This window comes from Zootoca vivipara, chromosome 13, assembly GCF_963506605.1.
Source record: "Zootoca vivipara chromosome 13, rZooViv1.1, whole genome shotgun sequence".
NCBI lineage: Eukaryota > Metazoa > Chordata > Lepidosauria > Squamata > Lacertidae > Zootoca > Zootoca vivipara.
Window position 1 is genome coordinate 49035117 of NC_083288.1, and position 13481 is coordinate 49048597.

General features: G+C 49.8%; 1 protein-coding gene across 1 annotated transcript in view; it reads right to left on the reverse strand.

The window, feature by feature from the left end:
- Nucleotides 1-89: 89 nt before the first annotated feature.
- TGM1 (transglutaminase 1) overlaps nucleotides 90-13481 on the reverse strand; it is a 49947-nt gene continuing 36555 nt past the window's right edge. Inside the window, exons 6-15 of the mRNA XM_035135859.2 lie at nucleotides 13202-13309; nucleotides 11662-11836; nucleotides 11340-11478; nucleotides 9633-9736; nucleotides 8783-8871; nucleotides 6006-6159; nucleotides 4269-4550; nucleotides 2645-2805; nucleotides 1678-1814; nucleotides 90-527 (exon numbers count right to left, since the gene is read on the reverse strand). Of these exons, the coding sequence (XP_034991750.2) occupies nucleotides 113-527; nucleotides 1678-1814; nucleotides 2645-2805; nucleotides 4269-4550; nucleotides 6006-6159; nucleotides 8783-8871; nucleotides 9633-9736; nucleotides 11340-11478; nucleotides 11662-11836; nucleotides 13202-13309 (1764 nt within the window). The 3' untranslated portion in view covers nucleotides 90-112. The remainder of the gene's footprint in view (nucleotides 528-1677; nucleotides 1815-2644; nucleotides 2806-4268; nucleotides 4551-6005; nucleotides 6160-8782; nucleotides 8872-9632; nucleotides 9737-11339; nucleotides 11479-11661; nucleotides 11837-13201; nucleotides 13310-13481) is intronic.

A 13481-nucleotide genomic window follows, 5' to 3' on the forward strand; every position in this document is an offset into this window, starting at 1 on the left:
GTGGCTCATGCATAGCACGCCCCCCTCCCCATGTTGCTCCCGGTTCTGCTGGCACCGTATGCAATTCATCACACAGTACATGACATTAAAAAAAAAGCTAAAAAGGTCTGTCTCAGACCGGCCGCCCCGCCCGCACGGCAGGTGACCCACGGGCATTGGGGGAGCCTCGAGGGTCTGGCTGGCGGGCCGGAGACCCGCGGGCATTGGCTGGGCTGTTGCGGCCTGTCGGCTGGCGAGCTGGAGATGCTCTGGTGAGGGCAGGAGAAGGTGCAGGCGAGGCTCGGGCAGGGGCCGGAGAAGCCCGTCCGTGGGCCGGGGAAGCTCGTCCGCGGGCCGGAGACCCCCGAACAGGGGCTGGAGAAGCCGACGAGGGGCCTCTTGGGGGACCCTGGGTCACCTCGATCGTCAGCACCCCGTGGACCTGGGAGAGCTGAGGGCTGTCCAGGCTGGCAACCAGCTGGCGTTGGCCTGCACGGAGAGGTGTGAACGTCTGTCGTAGCGTCACTGTTTGGTGTGGGCCGATATTTCTGGGAAAAGGGGAAAAAGAGAGAGTCAGGTTCCCCAGCTTGTGTTTTCAGAAAGGCCAGAGTTTGTAAGTAACATGGTAAAGGTAAAGGACCCCTGGACGGTTAAGTCCAGTCAAAGGTGACTATGGGGTTGTGGCACTCCTCTCGCTTCAGGCCGAGGGAGCCGGCGTTTGCCCACAGGCAGCTTTCTGGGTCATGTGACCAGCAGGACTAAACCGCTTCTGGTGGAACGGGACACCGTGACGGAAACCAGAGCGCACGGAAACGCTGTTTACCTTCCCGCCCCAGTGGTACCTATTTATCTACTTGGGCTGGCATGCTTTTGAACTGCTAGGTTGGCAGGAGCTGGGACAGAGCAACGGGAGCTTCACCCCGTTGGGGGGATTCAAACCGCCGACCTTCTGATCAGCAAGCCCAAGAGGCTCAGTGGTTTAGAGCACAGCGCCACCCATGTCCTGGTCCGGAGGCCAGGGCTTGAGGAGTCCAACCCTCCAATTCTGGGTATGCGAGAATCTAATTGCAGGTTCTTACTAGAAACATTCTGCCTTACTTTAGTCAACTCTTCACAAATTTGGTTTAAGGTTCTACTGCAAAGCCTCTGTCATAAGCAACTCCCAAATTAAGGACAAAATGAAAACTAGGGAGCCGTCTGGCAACCGAGCCGGATGGGCAGGGTATAAATATTACCAGTGCTTCCCCCCCCCCAAAAAATATTTAGGGGTTCTCTCATTTTCCTACTCATATTGAAATACTGCCCATCAATGAGGCTGAATTTAGATTAACAAAATTTTAAGGGGTATGCGTACCCCTGCATCCCCCCCCCAGAAAAAAGCACTGAATATTTCAATAATAATATCATTTTAATATAATTTATTATTATTATTATTATTATTATTATTATTATTATTATTATCTGTAGATTGAATCAAATTTGGGGAGTTTTTCATTTGCCCTTTTCCTCCTTTCAGCTCTGATTTGTTGAGTGTTTAAAATTGCATCTGTATTACGCGATGTGAATTTTGCTGAACGCTTTCGTACAGCGCCTGGTAATCTTCCGATGAAGGGAAGATGGCTATTGTTTCAGATGCATAACACACTTAAATGGCAGCCCCCTCCCAAAGAATCCTGGGGAAAGGTAGGGTTTACTCACCCCACTGTCATCGTATTTGGGGTGGAGAGCCCCGACCCCTCCATATGGAAGATGGCCCCAGTCAGCGTCACCGGAAGCGGGTTCTTGAAGACAATCTGGACTTGGGTTTCTTGTCCAACGATAGCTGGGCCCAGCAACTGTTGTCGGGGGGAGAGAGAGGAGAGAAGAGAGAAAGTATTGTCAAGGGTGAGCATATAGAGGGTTTGCTAGGTGGTAGAAGCAATTGGGCAGGGAAGCCCAGAGGTTGCAAAAAAAAAACCACACCCTTGTGAGCAAAGACATTGTCACGAGGATTACTCCAAGGGGGAACTGTGGGATGTGATAGATAAGAAGCAGTCAAATACAACATTCCTTGTTTTCCTAGAGTGGACATGCAAGGGGGATGTTTGGTCCAGCCAGCCCAAACTTCCTGTTTCCCTCCCCACTAGAGGTGGGATGTGACCTTACCTGTGCAGGTTACAAAAGCACAAGGCAACCAGCACTCTCTCTTTTTTTTACTTCCTCCGTCGTTGGAGCAGTTTTTTAGTTAGAAATGCTCTTGTTGGCTTTCAGCCACACACAGTTTAGGAAAGGGGGTGTCCTCCCCACTTCATGAACACCTGGCTTTCTAGGCATATGCCATGGGTGTGGGACCTCAACCCTAAGCGCCAAATGTGCCTCCCCATGCTTCTTTATCTGACTCTCAAAACCCTCCTTCGGACGACACTCCTGCTTGCTAGTCCTGCTACACACCTCAAATCTGTCCTCAAACCCCTTGAATTCCCTTTGGCTTGTCTACACTGAGGATGCACACAAAGACAATGTTTACATCCATTGCTCCACCCTCTTTGGTCTCTGGCCCCACCCACCATGGCACCTGGCCCTCCAAAGGCTGCCCAGAAGGGTATGCGGCCCTCAAGCCCCACCCCCCACCCCAAAGAGTTCCCTCCCTCGCCCCTGACTCCAGACCACAGCCCCTGTGCCATACCGTCAGAGTGAGGTCCGGTGTTCGCAAGCGGAAGGTGTGCTCCTTCGCGATCACCTGGCCGGTTTCGGCCACTTTCCCTGAGATGCTCAGCTTCATGGCTCCCTGGTCAACCAGGTGGGGCTTGTACTCGGCATAGGAGACCACCATGGGAACAGCCTGGCCTGGAAGGGAAAGGCAGGGGAAGGGTTACGCAAACTGGGACCGAAAATCACAGCAAGCTCTACGGCACAACCTGTGGCTCTACACAGCTCAGGACCGGGTTCCCCGAGAGACAGACCACTTTATTATCTACTAGTCTCATTCAGCCCGTTAAGAAAACGGGCGCTAGAGGTGCGACGGGGCCGCGGCCTTCCCTCCCTTTCTGCGCTCGGCCGCGGGGCGCACCAGGAACGCAATTAAACAAAGCGCTCTCCCGTCGTGTCCCGCGGCCGAGCGCAGAGAGGGAGGGAAGGCCGCGGCCCCGCCGCTCCTCCCACGGGCCAGGTAGGGTTGTCAGGAGGCGGAGGCGGCGGACCAATGCCGCCATCTTGGTCCGCCGCTGCAGGGGGACGGGAGGCAGAGGGTTGAGGGGGTCCCGCCTCTTTGTCCAGTCCCTGTGTCCGTGGGGCACATGTGCATTAGCACGGACACAGGGACACAGGGACTGGACGCAGAGACACAGGGACTTTATTATATAGGATTTACTTTATCCCTTAAACACTCAGTCGATTGCCACAGTCTTCAGCAAGTTCCAAAGCCTGGAGGCTGTTGGGGGATGGATGGCAGCTAACAGATTGAGGTTGAATCAATTCCTCAAGAGATTGAGGATTTCCTCCCTGCCCCCCCCCCGACTCCACCTGGGGAGCAGTGTGTCCCACCTCTACCTGTTTTGCCACGTCCAGCGGCTATTGCCCCGTCATGGGGACACCCCTCACAATGGGGTTGTTTGATGTGATGCAGAGGGGCCCATGCAGATACAAACAGATGGCCCTGTGATTTAAGGCGACCGAGAGCCAGTGTGGCGTAGCAGTTAGTGTTTTGGACCAGGACCTGGGAGAGAGCCGGGTTCGAATCCCCATTCAGCCATGAAGCTCAGGACCACAATACCTCAAGGACCGCCTCTTTCCATATGAACGAACCTACCTGTACCCTGAGATCATCTTCTGAGGCCCTCCTTCGTGTGCCTCCTTCTCGAGAGGTCCGGAAGGTGGCAACGCGAGAACAGGGCCTTTTCTGCAGTGGCTCCCCATCTGCGGAATGCTCTCCCCGGGGAAGTTCCCCTGGCGCCTTCATTATACACCTTTGGGCGCCAGGCAAAAACGGTCACTTTTGATCAGGCCTTTGGTTGAGCTGGTGGACACTGACCTATACCTTTTTAAAACGTGGCTCTTTTTGAGGGGGAGTTGTTGGGTTATTGTTCTTATTTTGATTTTATATATTGCGATCTTTTCTGTGAACCACCATGAGACCTCCGGATATAAGAGCGGCATATAAATTCAATAAATAAAAATAATAAAGTTCCCTAGCCTACCTCGCAGGCCTGTCGCGAGGGGGAAAGAGAGGAGAAGTTGGCCCACCACCCTAAGAAAAAGGTGGTATACGAATGTGGGGGGGAGGGAAACCACAAATCAATAAAGTGTCGTACTTCCGCTGGCCGGCACCTGGACCTCCCTCTTCTCCTGCTTGAAGTTGCTGCCCGTTACGCCGGTGTAATACATGACGGCCACGAAGAGGTTGAGGGAGACGCTGCGGGGCATGGAGCTGCGATTCTTCAGGATGACCCTCAAGGAGATGTCTTGGCCCGTGTAGGCCTCTTGGGTGTCCACCGTCACGGAGATGTCGTCGCCCCACTCCTTGTTGGTGTAGATGTGGGCCTTGGTGCCGTGCTTGGCGGCCGTTTCGACCGCTTTGCGCTCCGCTTCGGAGCCTGAGAGAGAAAAAGAGGGAGAAGGATGGAGAGAGATGCTCAGGTGTTGCTACTGCAGCCAAGGAGGCAGGTGAAGACCTCGGGTGAAGACGGATTCATTCCGACAGGCCTTCGGAAACTGCCCAGAATGGTGCTTTTTCTTTATTGTAATTAAATTTTCGGTTTTACATTTTCGAATATTCATTCAAGCAACCTCAAAATACCAATGGCTTCCCTTCTTCTCTTTCCATGGTTCATTTTGCAAAACATAAATCCCTGCATATTTTATAGCAAAAAATGTTCCTTTTTAACCAGGCCTTTGGTTAATCCAATTTACATCCTATGCCCTTTTAAAATGTGGTTGTTTTTTTTGGGGGGGGGGCTATTGGGTTATTGTTTTTATTTTTATTAGGTATTTTGTGGTTTTATATCTTGATTTTAATCTGTTAACCGCCTTGAGACCCCTGCGTATAGGGCAGTATATAAATTCAATAAATAATATCAATAACAACAATAATAATATAAACTAAACCATTCAGTATTCCATTATTACATCCATCAAAACTTATCTACACTGTTGAATTTATCTTAATGCTGCCCACGTTTTCAAATAAACACAATTTCCCTCCATATATTCATGAAACATTTTCCAGTCTTCTTCAAGCTTACATTCTCCTTATTCTCTTATTCTATATGTTAGGTCCGCAAGCTGCACATAGAATGGTGCTTTTTAAACCCCCCCCCCCATATAAAAAAATCTCCCCTCACAAGAGCACAAAATGGTGGGAGCTTCTGGTTTAACTAATATCACGAGGGCTCACCAACCACAAACCCTTTAAGGACATTTCCTAGGTGCTAAACCCCAAGGCTTTCCAAAATCCAGACTGCTATTGAAATTCCAGCGGAGCTGAACCAAAGCGATTTCAGAGCATTGCAATAAGAATGGAATGGGGGGGATTTTTTTTTAAAAAAATGTTGTATCATGTTTTGATACAGCCTGGAAGCCGCCCAGAGTGGCTGGGGCAACCCAGTCAGATTGGCAAGGTACAAATACTAAAATTATTTATTATTATTATTATTATTATTATTATTATTATTATTATTGAATAGGACGTCCCTATTTTCATCAGTGAAATGTTGGAGAGTTCCCTCACTGTGAGAAGCGAGGTTGCAGGGAACCAGGCAGAGGGCCTTCTTGGTGGTGGCGCCCGCCCTGTGGAACGCCCTCCCATCAGATGTCAAGGAAATAAACTTTTAGAAGACATCTGAAGGCAGCCCTGTTCAGGGAAGTTTTAAATGTTTGATGTTTCATCATGTTTTTAATATTCTGTTGGGAGCCGCCCAGAGTGGCCGGGGAAACCCAGAACCCAGGCAGATTCGTGGGGTATAAATAATAAATTGTTGTTGTTGTTTATTTGTGTGTGTCCTGCCTTGGGAACCCCAGCTGCCTGTCGCCTTGTCCACACAGCACATTACCTTCAGGATGTTTGTAAATGTCGGTGACATCGTGGCGCTGATTTGAGCCCACTGCCTTGGTACTGATTAAGTGACCGATTGCCTTCTCCTCCACATAGACAATCTTGAAGCTGCCGTCAGACTGGCGCTGCCAATAAACCTTGTCACTGTTCACCTGCAGAGAGAGAGAAAGTGGGTCAGAGAAACCCATCAGCAGGCCTGCCGCAGTAAAAACCAACCCCTGTGTTTGCCCATGGTTCTGTTTGGGGGAGAGGGGCATCTCTCTGCCCTTTTGCATTTCACATAATGGTTGGGTTGGAAGGGACTACGAGGGCCATCTTGTCCAACCCCCTGCAATGCAGGAATCTTTTGCCCAACGTGGGGCTCGAACCCCTGACCCTGAGGGTCACAGCCTCATGCTCTACCAACTGAGCTAAACTTGTCCCAAAACTGAACCTTGCTTAATGAACTAGGGAGATGGCCTTCTCGGTAGTGGCACCCGTCCTGTGGAACACCCTCCCATCAGATGTCAAGGAAATAAGCAACTATCTGACTTTCAGAAGACATCTAAAAGCAGCCCTGTTTAGGGAAGTTTGAATGTTTGATATTTTATCGTGTTTTTAATATTCTGTTGGGAGCTGCCCAGTGGGCTGGAGAGGCCCGGCCAGATGGGGGGGGGGTATAAAAATTAAATTTATTATTATTATTACTTCTGTGAGGGGGAAAGAGTACAGAGAGCCCCCCCCCATCTTGAGGAGCAGTTCCTCCACCAGCAGCGGAGCCAGCGGGGAGGGGGAAGAGTCCAGTGGGGAAGAAGGAAGTAGGAGACGAGGCTCTGGCAGGATAGCAGAGCCTCTGCTGCACGTGGGAGAGGAAGTGAGAGAGGGGGAAAAGGGGGAGAAGGAAAACATGGAAAGGAGACCTTTTTTCCCTCCGGTTCCGGAATTACGCAGGAGGAAACACGGGAGGAGATTTGGGGTACCCAGACTCTTATGTTGGAAGAAAACGCGGGAAGCACCATTCCAGGGTTCTGGGTCAGACTGAGAACATGTATCCTGTACAGCTCTAGCACTGTAAATAGCCTGCACTCAATAAAAGCATGAAAAGGCAAAGGTCTGGAGAGTCGTTACTCTAGAGTAGTTGCAACGCACCCCCTGTGACAACTTCTTCTCTTTACCTACATGATCCCTGGAGAAGGTTTACCCAGAAGTCAAGTCACAACAAGTTCAACAGGCCGGCAGCCCACAGCAAACTGTTGCCAGCTCAAAATTGCTACCGTAAACTTTGAAGAGAGAGATACCTGTATAAGGTATTCATTCCCGTTTCTGTGGCGAAGACCTTGTACAGTGGCCCCTCAACTTACGAATTACTCGACATCCGAAGTTTCCGGCTTGCGAACGGGACAAATGGTTGCACGCTTACGAATTTTTCTACACCCGAACGGAACACCGTTGGCGGTTTTAGATGTGGTTTCCTCAACTTACGGATTTTAAATGCGGTTTCCTCGACTTTCGAATTTTTCCGAATACTTTTTTTCCTATGGGAAACCGCTTTTCGACTTACGAACCTTTCGGCCTACGAGTGTGCATTCGGAACGGATTAAGTCCGTAAGTCGAGGGACCACTGTATATCTATGTCTATCTACCCATCTAGAAAGATGGATACAGTGGTCCCTCGACTTACGAATTTAATCCGTTCCAAACGGACCTTCGTAAGTTGAAAAAATCGTAAGTAGAAGCCTATGGTGGGGGGGGGGATTCGTAAGTCGAAAAAATCCTACCTAAAAATTCTTAAGTCGAAAAAATCCTATCTAAACCGCATCCAAAATGGCGGACGGAGCTCCGTTCGTAACTCGAAACATTTGTTAGTCGAGTTATTCGTAAGTCGAGGTACCACTGTATTTCAATTTCATTGGAAGTTCTAGCAGAAAACCAAGTTTAGTGATGACAAGGATTACAGTCATAACTCATGATACGTCCGCTTCATGTTGCTTCTTTTCAGGTTACGGACGCGCCGAACCCGGAAGTCCCGGAACGGGTTACTTCCGGGTTCAGCGCACCTGCAACCTGCACGCATGTGCAGAAGCGCTAAATTGTGCTTTGCGCACGCACAGAAGTGCCGCATTGCGTCACGCACGTGTGCAGATGCGGCACTTCATGTTGCGGCCTTTTCATGTTGTGAACGGGCCGCCAGAATGGATCCCGTTTGCAACAAGAGGTACCACTGTATTATGATTGTGTCTCTGAGCAGTTTCCCTCAATCTGGCATTATCAGGATGTTGTTGAAACCTTTCATCACCTTCAGTCTTTGACTGTGACATTAGCTGGGGCTGATGGGAGCTGGAGTCCAGCAAAATCTGGAGGGCACAGGTTGGGGAAGGTTGCTCTAACCTTTTGTTTATCCACAGCTGCAATTGAAATTTATTCCACCCCCCGTTGCAAATCAGGCGAGATTCAGCGGGAAACGCAACGTATTCTGGCTTCTCCAGTCTCACTATAAGTTGCAATTTCAGCTGAATTTGGGGAAACCACTCGACGCCTCTGTTGTGTGGAGCGATTGCCATTGGTGTTGTTGGTTTTGCTCCTTGCAAACAGTCTGCAAATTTTTCAGAATAAACCAGATTTGCAATGGGTGGTTGTGTAATCATTTCGATTGCAACTGTATGTGATGGAATCGACGTCTGCATTCCTGGGGAGCTCTCCCTGGTGCTGAAGGTTCCAAGCCTGAATCAGAGATATGGTGACAGAGCAGCCCTGCTTCTTTCAGTAGCGAATGTGAAACCATTCAGAAACAAGTACCTCAGCAAAGCAGAAGGACGCATCGTATTTCATGTAGACCAGCCCGTTCTTGATGGCCTCTACGGAGCAGGGACCGCAGCAGAAAATGCCTGTTGAGGAAAGCAGGGGAGAGATGAGATGGAGCGCCGTGTCAGACTCCCCGTCCCCTTTCCAGAACAGGCAACGGCTTCCAGTGTTAATCTGTGGAACTCCACGAGGCACAATTTGAACTGGCGTCCGTACTGTGGCAGATGTTGCTTAAAAATGAAACCACGAAGCAAATTGTTCTCCCTACCAGGTGATTCTTCCTCAATACTCGAACTCAGGAGTCCCCCCCCCCAGTGATTCAAGCACCTTTTATAGGGGCCAAACAGACACTGATTGGCTCACAAAGTCACATGACCCCTGCTGGTCAGATGGCTGCAGTACCGGCCTCCAGCCACCTGCAGCGCTGGTGTGCCAGTGCAATAAGGAGATCAGCCCAGCCACTCCCAAGCTGTTATAGTGGCCCAAGGCCCACCAGACCTAGTTTGCGACCCCAAAAGTTGTAAGCTGGCCAGGTGTTTTGGACTACAACTCCAGCATGCCAGTTGGGGCTGATGGGAGTTGGAGTCCAAAACAGCTGGGGGACATCAGAGTCTTCTTTGTTCAGGAATCCTTCCTTATATAATAATAATAATAATAATAATAATTTATTATTTATACCCCGCCCATCTGGCCGGGTTCCCCCAGCCACTCTGGGCGGCTTCCAACAAAACAAATTCTAAAATACAGAAATCCATCAAACATTAAAATACAGAAATCCATCAAACATTAAAAGCTTCCCTAAACAGGGCTGCCTTGAGATGCCTTCTAAAGGTCCTTGACTCACCGCTGCTGGATTCCTGGGGGGTCGCATCCACAACCTGCCACCCATCAAACCCTGAAGGCAAATCGGGCCGTTTCATCCAGCAGTCGTTCCAGACATGGAAATTCCTGCATCCAGACAGGCAAAGAAAGAAGAAGAAGAGTTTGGATTTGATATCCCGCTTTATCACTACCCGAAGGAGTCTCAAAGCGGCTAACATTCTCCTTTCCCTTCCTCCCCCACAACAGACACCCTGTGAGGTGAGTGAGGCTGAGAGACTTCAGAGAAGTGTGAGTAGCCCAAGGTCACCCAGCAGCTGCATGTGGAGGAGCGGAGACGTGAACCCAGTTCCCCAGATTACGAGTCTACCACTCTTAATTAATTTAATTAAAATGGGGTACTTGGAAGTGTACCCCAGCAAAGGAAGAACAGATACAAAAACTTATGGAATATGCAGAAATGGCAAAACTTTCCGGAAGAATAAGAAATCAAGATAACAAACTTTTTATAAAAGAATGGAAATGGTTTATTGAATATTTACAGATAAATTGCAAACAGATAAAAGCATTTAGCAAGATTATTGTAATAACCTGCAGTTATTACATAAGAATATATATTTAAAGTAGATAATTAAACGAGCAAATTAAATGAATTTGGATATGCAGAAGACGTTATAAAATAAATTTAAGGAACCGCAGAAAGAGAGGGAAGGAAGTCAAACTTTGAAATGTTAAATTGATGGTAAAACTAATGAAATGTATAAACTTGAAAAGTATACCGTACTTTTCCATGTATAAGATTTCCCCATGTATAAGACGCTCCCTATTTTGGGGGGACTCAAATTTGAGAAAATGCGGGGGGGGGGGAGAGATGGCTCGGAGTTGTTGAGCTTTTTGGGGTGAGGATTGCCAAGAGCTGTTGAGCTTTTTATGGGGGGATTGCATGGGGCTGTTGAGCTTTTTTTAGGGGGGATTGCCGAAAATCGCTCACCCGCCCCTAGCACAAAAAACGCCTCGCCGGCAGAAGCTGCCAATCACCCGCACAAGTGCCCCAACGTCAGCCAATCAACACCAGCCCTTGATTCAGCAACCAATAACACGCCCAATAGTCGCTGACAGCCATAGCAGTCACCAATCAAATGTCCACCCTATGCACTATCCATGTAAATAAAGAGGTTTTTTTTAAAAAAAATGGGGTACTTGGGTGGCGGATGTCCTGGGTTCGCCATTCCTCCTAAACCTTACCTTCCAAGTCCCGGACTGCAGATTCTGGGACCAGCAGCCGTGTGACACTGGAAGTTGCGTCGACGTAACTTCCGGTGTTGCTTTGCCCTTCTATGGGCACCAAAAATGGCCACCGCCGGCTTCAAAAGTAGCTTCTATGCATGACCGGAAGTGCGTAGACGCAACTTCCGGTGTCACCCCGCCCATCTATGGGCACCAAAATGGCCACTGCTGATACCGGAAGTCGCATCTACGCACTTCCGGTCATGCATAGAAGCTACTTTTGAAGCCGGTGGCGGCCATTTTTTGTGCCCATAGAAGGGCAAATCAGAAAAAAAAGGCCGCCGACAGGAGAAAATAACGGAGAAAAACAGGAGACGAAGTGATATGGGGGACCACCGGGAAAAGGTAAGTAAAAACGGGGGTTTCCCGGGGAAAACGGGAGACTTGGCAGCTATCTCCCAAACATAGCAACCTGAGACGGAGGCGGCAAGGTCGCCGTGCTTACCAAACAGAGTCGGCGTTGAGGTTCTCCAGCGGCTTCATGTTCTCGTCAAAGTATATGTCCATGGTGAGGCTGACGTCCGTATCGTGCGCCGAGTTGTAGTTGGTGATGGTCCGCGTGGGAATGCCCAGGCATCGGAGGACTGGGGGAGGAGAGGACAAGGAGGAAGAGAAACGGGGAGAGATAAGCCTCTGGTTGGCCCCTTTGAGGACCAGGGGGCTGGAGCACATGGACCTGATCCTGCAAGGCCCTCCTTCTGTCCAAGCCCGTCCCCTCCCTTCCCCAGAGCCCACTCTCGTCCCGGCTCCCCGCAGACGGCCGCTACCTGTGGTCACGACTCCGGCAAACACCCAGCACTGCCCGTAGAGAACCGGATAGCCCGACTTGTGGTACTTCAGCAAGATGTCGCGGCTGCCCACCCAGGCCGAAGGGTTGGTGCCACGGGAGTAATCGCCGGTCCAGTTCCCGACCAGCACCCCGTTGTCGTCCAGAGAGTTCACCTGAGAGAGAAGGGTGGGGAGAATCGGCACGGTTAGCAAGTGGCGTGTCAGCCCCGGAGGGACACAAGGTTTCGTTGCTTCGCCTCTAGTAGAATCCTAGAATTGTAGAGTCGGAAGGGAGCCAGGGCTCCTCTAGTCCAACCTTCTGCAATGCGGGAATCTCAGCTTGCGGTTCCCCATACAGGTTCCTGCTTAGCTTTGCAAATACGCTCGTTTTATGGCGGCACCTCTAACGGTTCATTTCTACAATGAGAGAGAGGGATGCTAAGATGAAGAAGTTCCACAGCGCTTAATCCACTTGGTGGTGCTGCAGAAATATGGATCCGAAGTGTGTAGGCAATAGGAATAATAATAATAATAATAATAATAATAATAATAATAATAATAATAATAATAATTTATTACTTATACCCCGCCCATCTGGTTGGGTTTCCCCAGACACTCTGGGCGGCTCCCAACAAAACATTAAAAATACAGTGGTACCTCGGTTTATGAACTTAATCCGTTCCGGAAGTCCGTTCTTAAACAGAAACCATTCTTAAAATGAAGCGCGCTTTCCCTAATGAGGCCTCCCGCCACGAGTGCCCTTCCATGGTTCGGATTCTGTTATTAGACCGAGGTAAAGTTCGTAAACCGGGACACTACTTCCGCTTTTGTGGAGTTCTTAAACTGAATAGTTCGTAAATCGGGTACCACTGTAGAATCAAACATTAAAAGCTTCCCTAAACAGGGCTGCCTTCAGATGTCTTCTAAAAGTCAGATAGTTGCTAATTTCCTTGACATCTGATGGGAGGGCGTTTCACAGGGCAGGGGCCACCACCGAGAAGGCCCTCTGCCTGGTTCCCTGTAACCTCACTTCTCGCAGGGAGGGAACCGCCAGAAGGTCCTCGGAGCTGGACCTCAGTGTCTGGGCAGAACGATGGGGGTGGAGATGCTCCTTCAGGTATACTGGCCAAAGGCAGGAAGCATATTAGGGATCCCAAAAAGGAGATCTACCAGGGAGCCTGTGGTGGCATAGTGGTTGGACTTGGACCTGGGAGACCAGAGTTCGAATCCCCACCCATCCATGAAGCTCGCAGGGCGACCTTGTTCTTGCCTCTCAGGCTAACCTCCCTCGCAGGTTTGTTGTAGGGATAAAATGACGAGGTGCGGAGAACAACCAACCCTCCAGCTCCATGGAAATGAAGGTCTGATATGAACGCAATAAACAAACCGACTTTCTCCATGCAGAAAGGCAGGTGCTACAAGCTTTCTGAAGAGAGGGGTGCAAGTTGAATACAGAAAGTAAGAAGACCATTTTTTAAAGAAGGAAACACACAAGCAAGTTTTGTCAGGCAGGGAGGCGAAACTGTCCCGAGAGCTCACCATGGCAGAGACGACCCGTGAAACCATGATAGGGTCTCCACGACTCGCGTGCGGCATCCCCCGACGGTCCAGGATGTAGAGACAGGCATCTAACATACCCTTGTCAAACTGTGGGGGGAGAGGAGAAGGGGGAACACTCAAAGATCTCTCATACGCTCACACCAAACTGCTCTGGGTACCTAGATCAAGATCTCCCGCAGAAGCAAAACTGCAAAGCAGCACGGTGCAAGCAACAGCGCCTCCTGCTGGCAGATAACCAGAATAACCACACAAGGCTCTT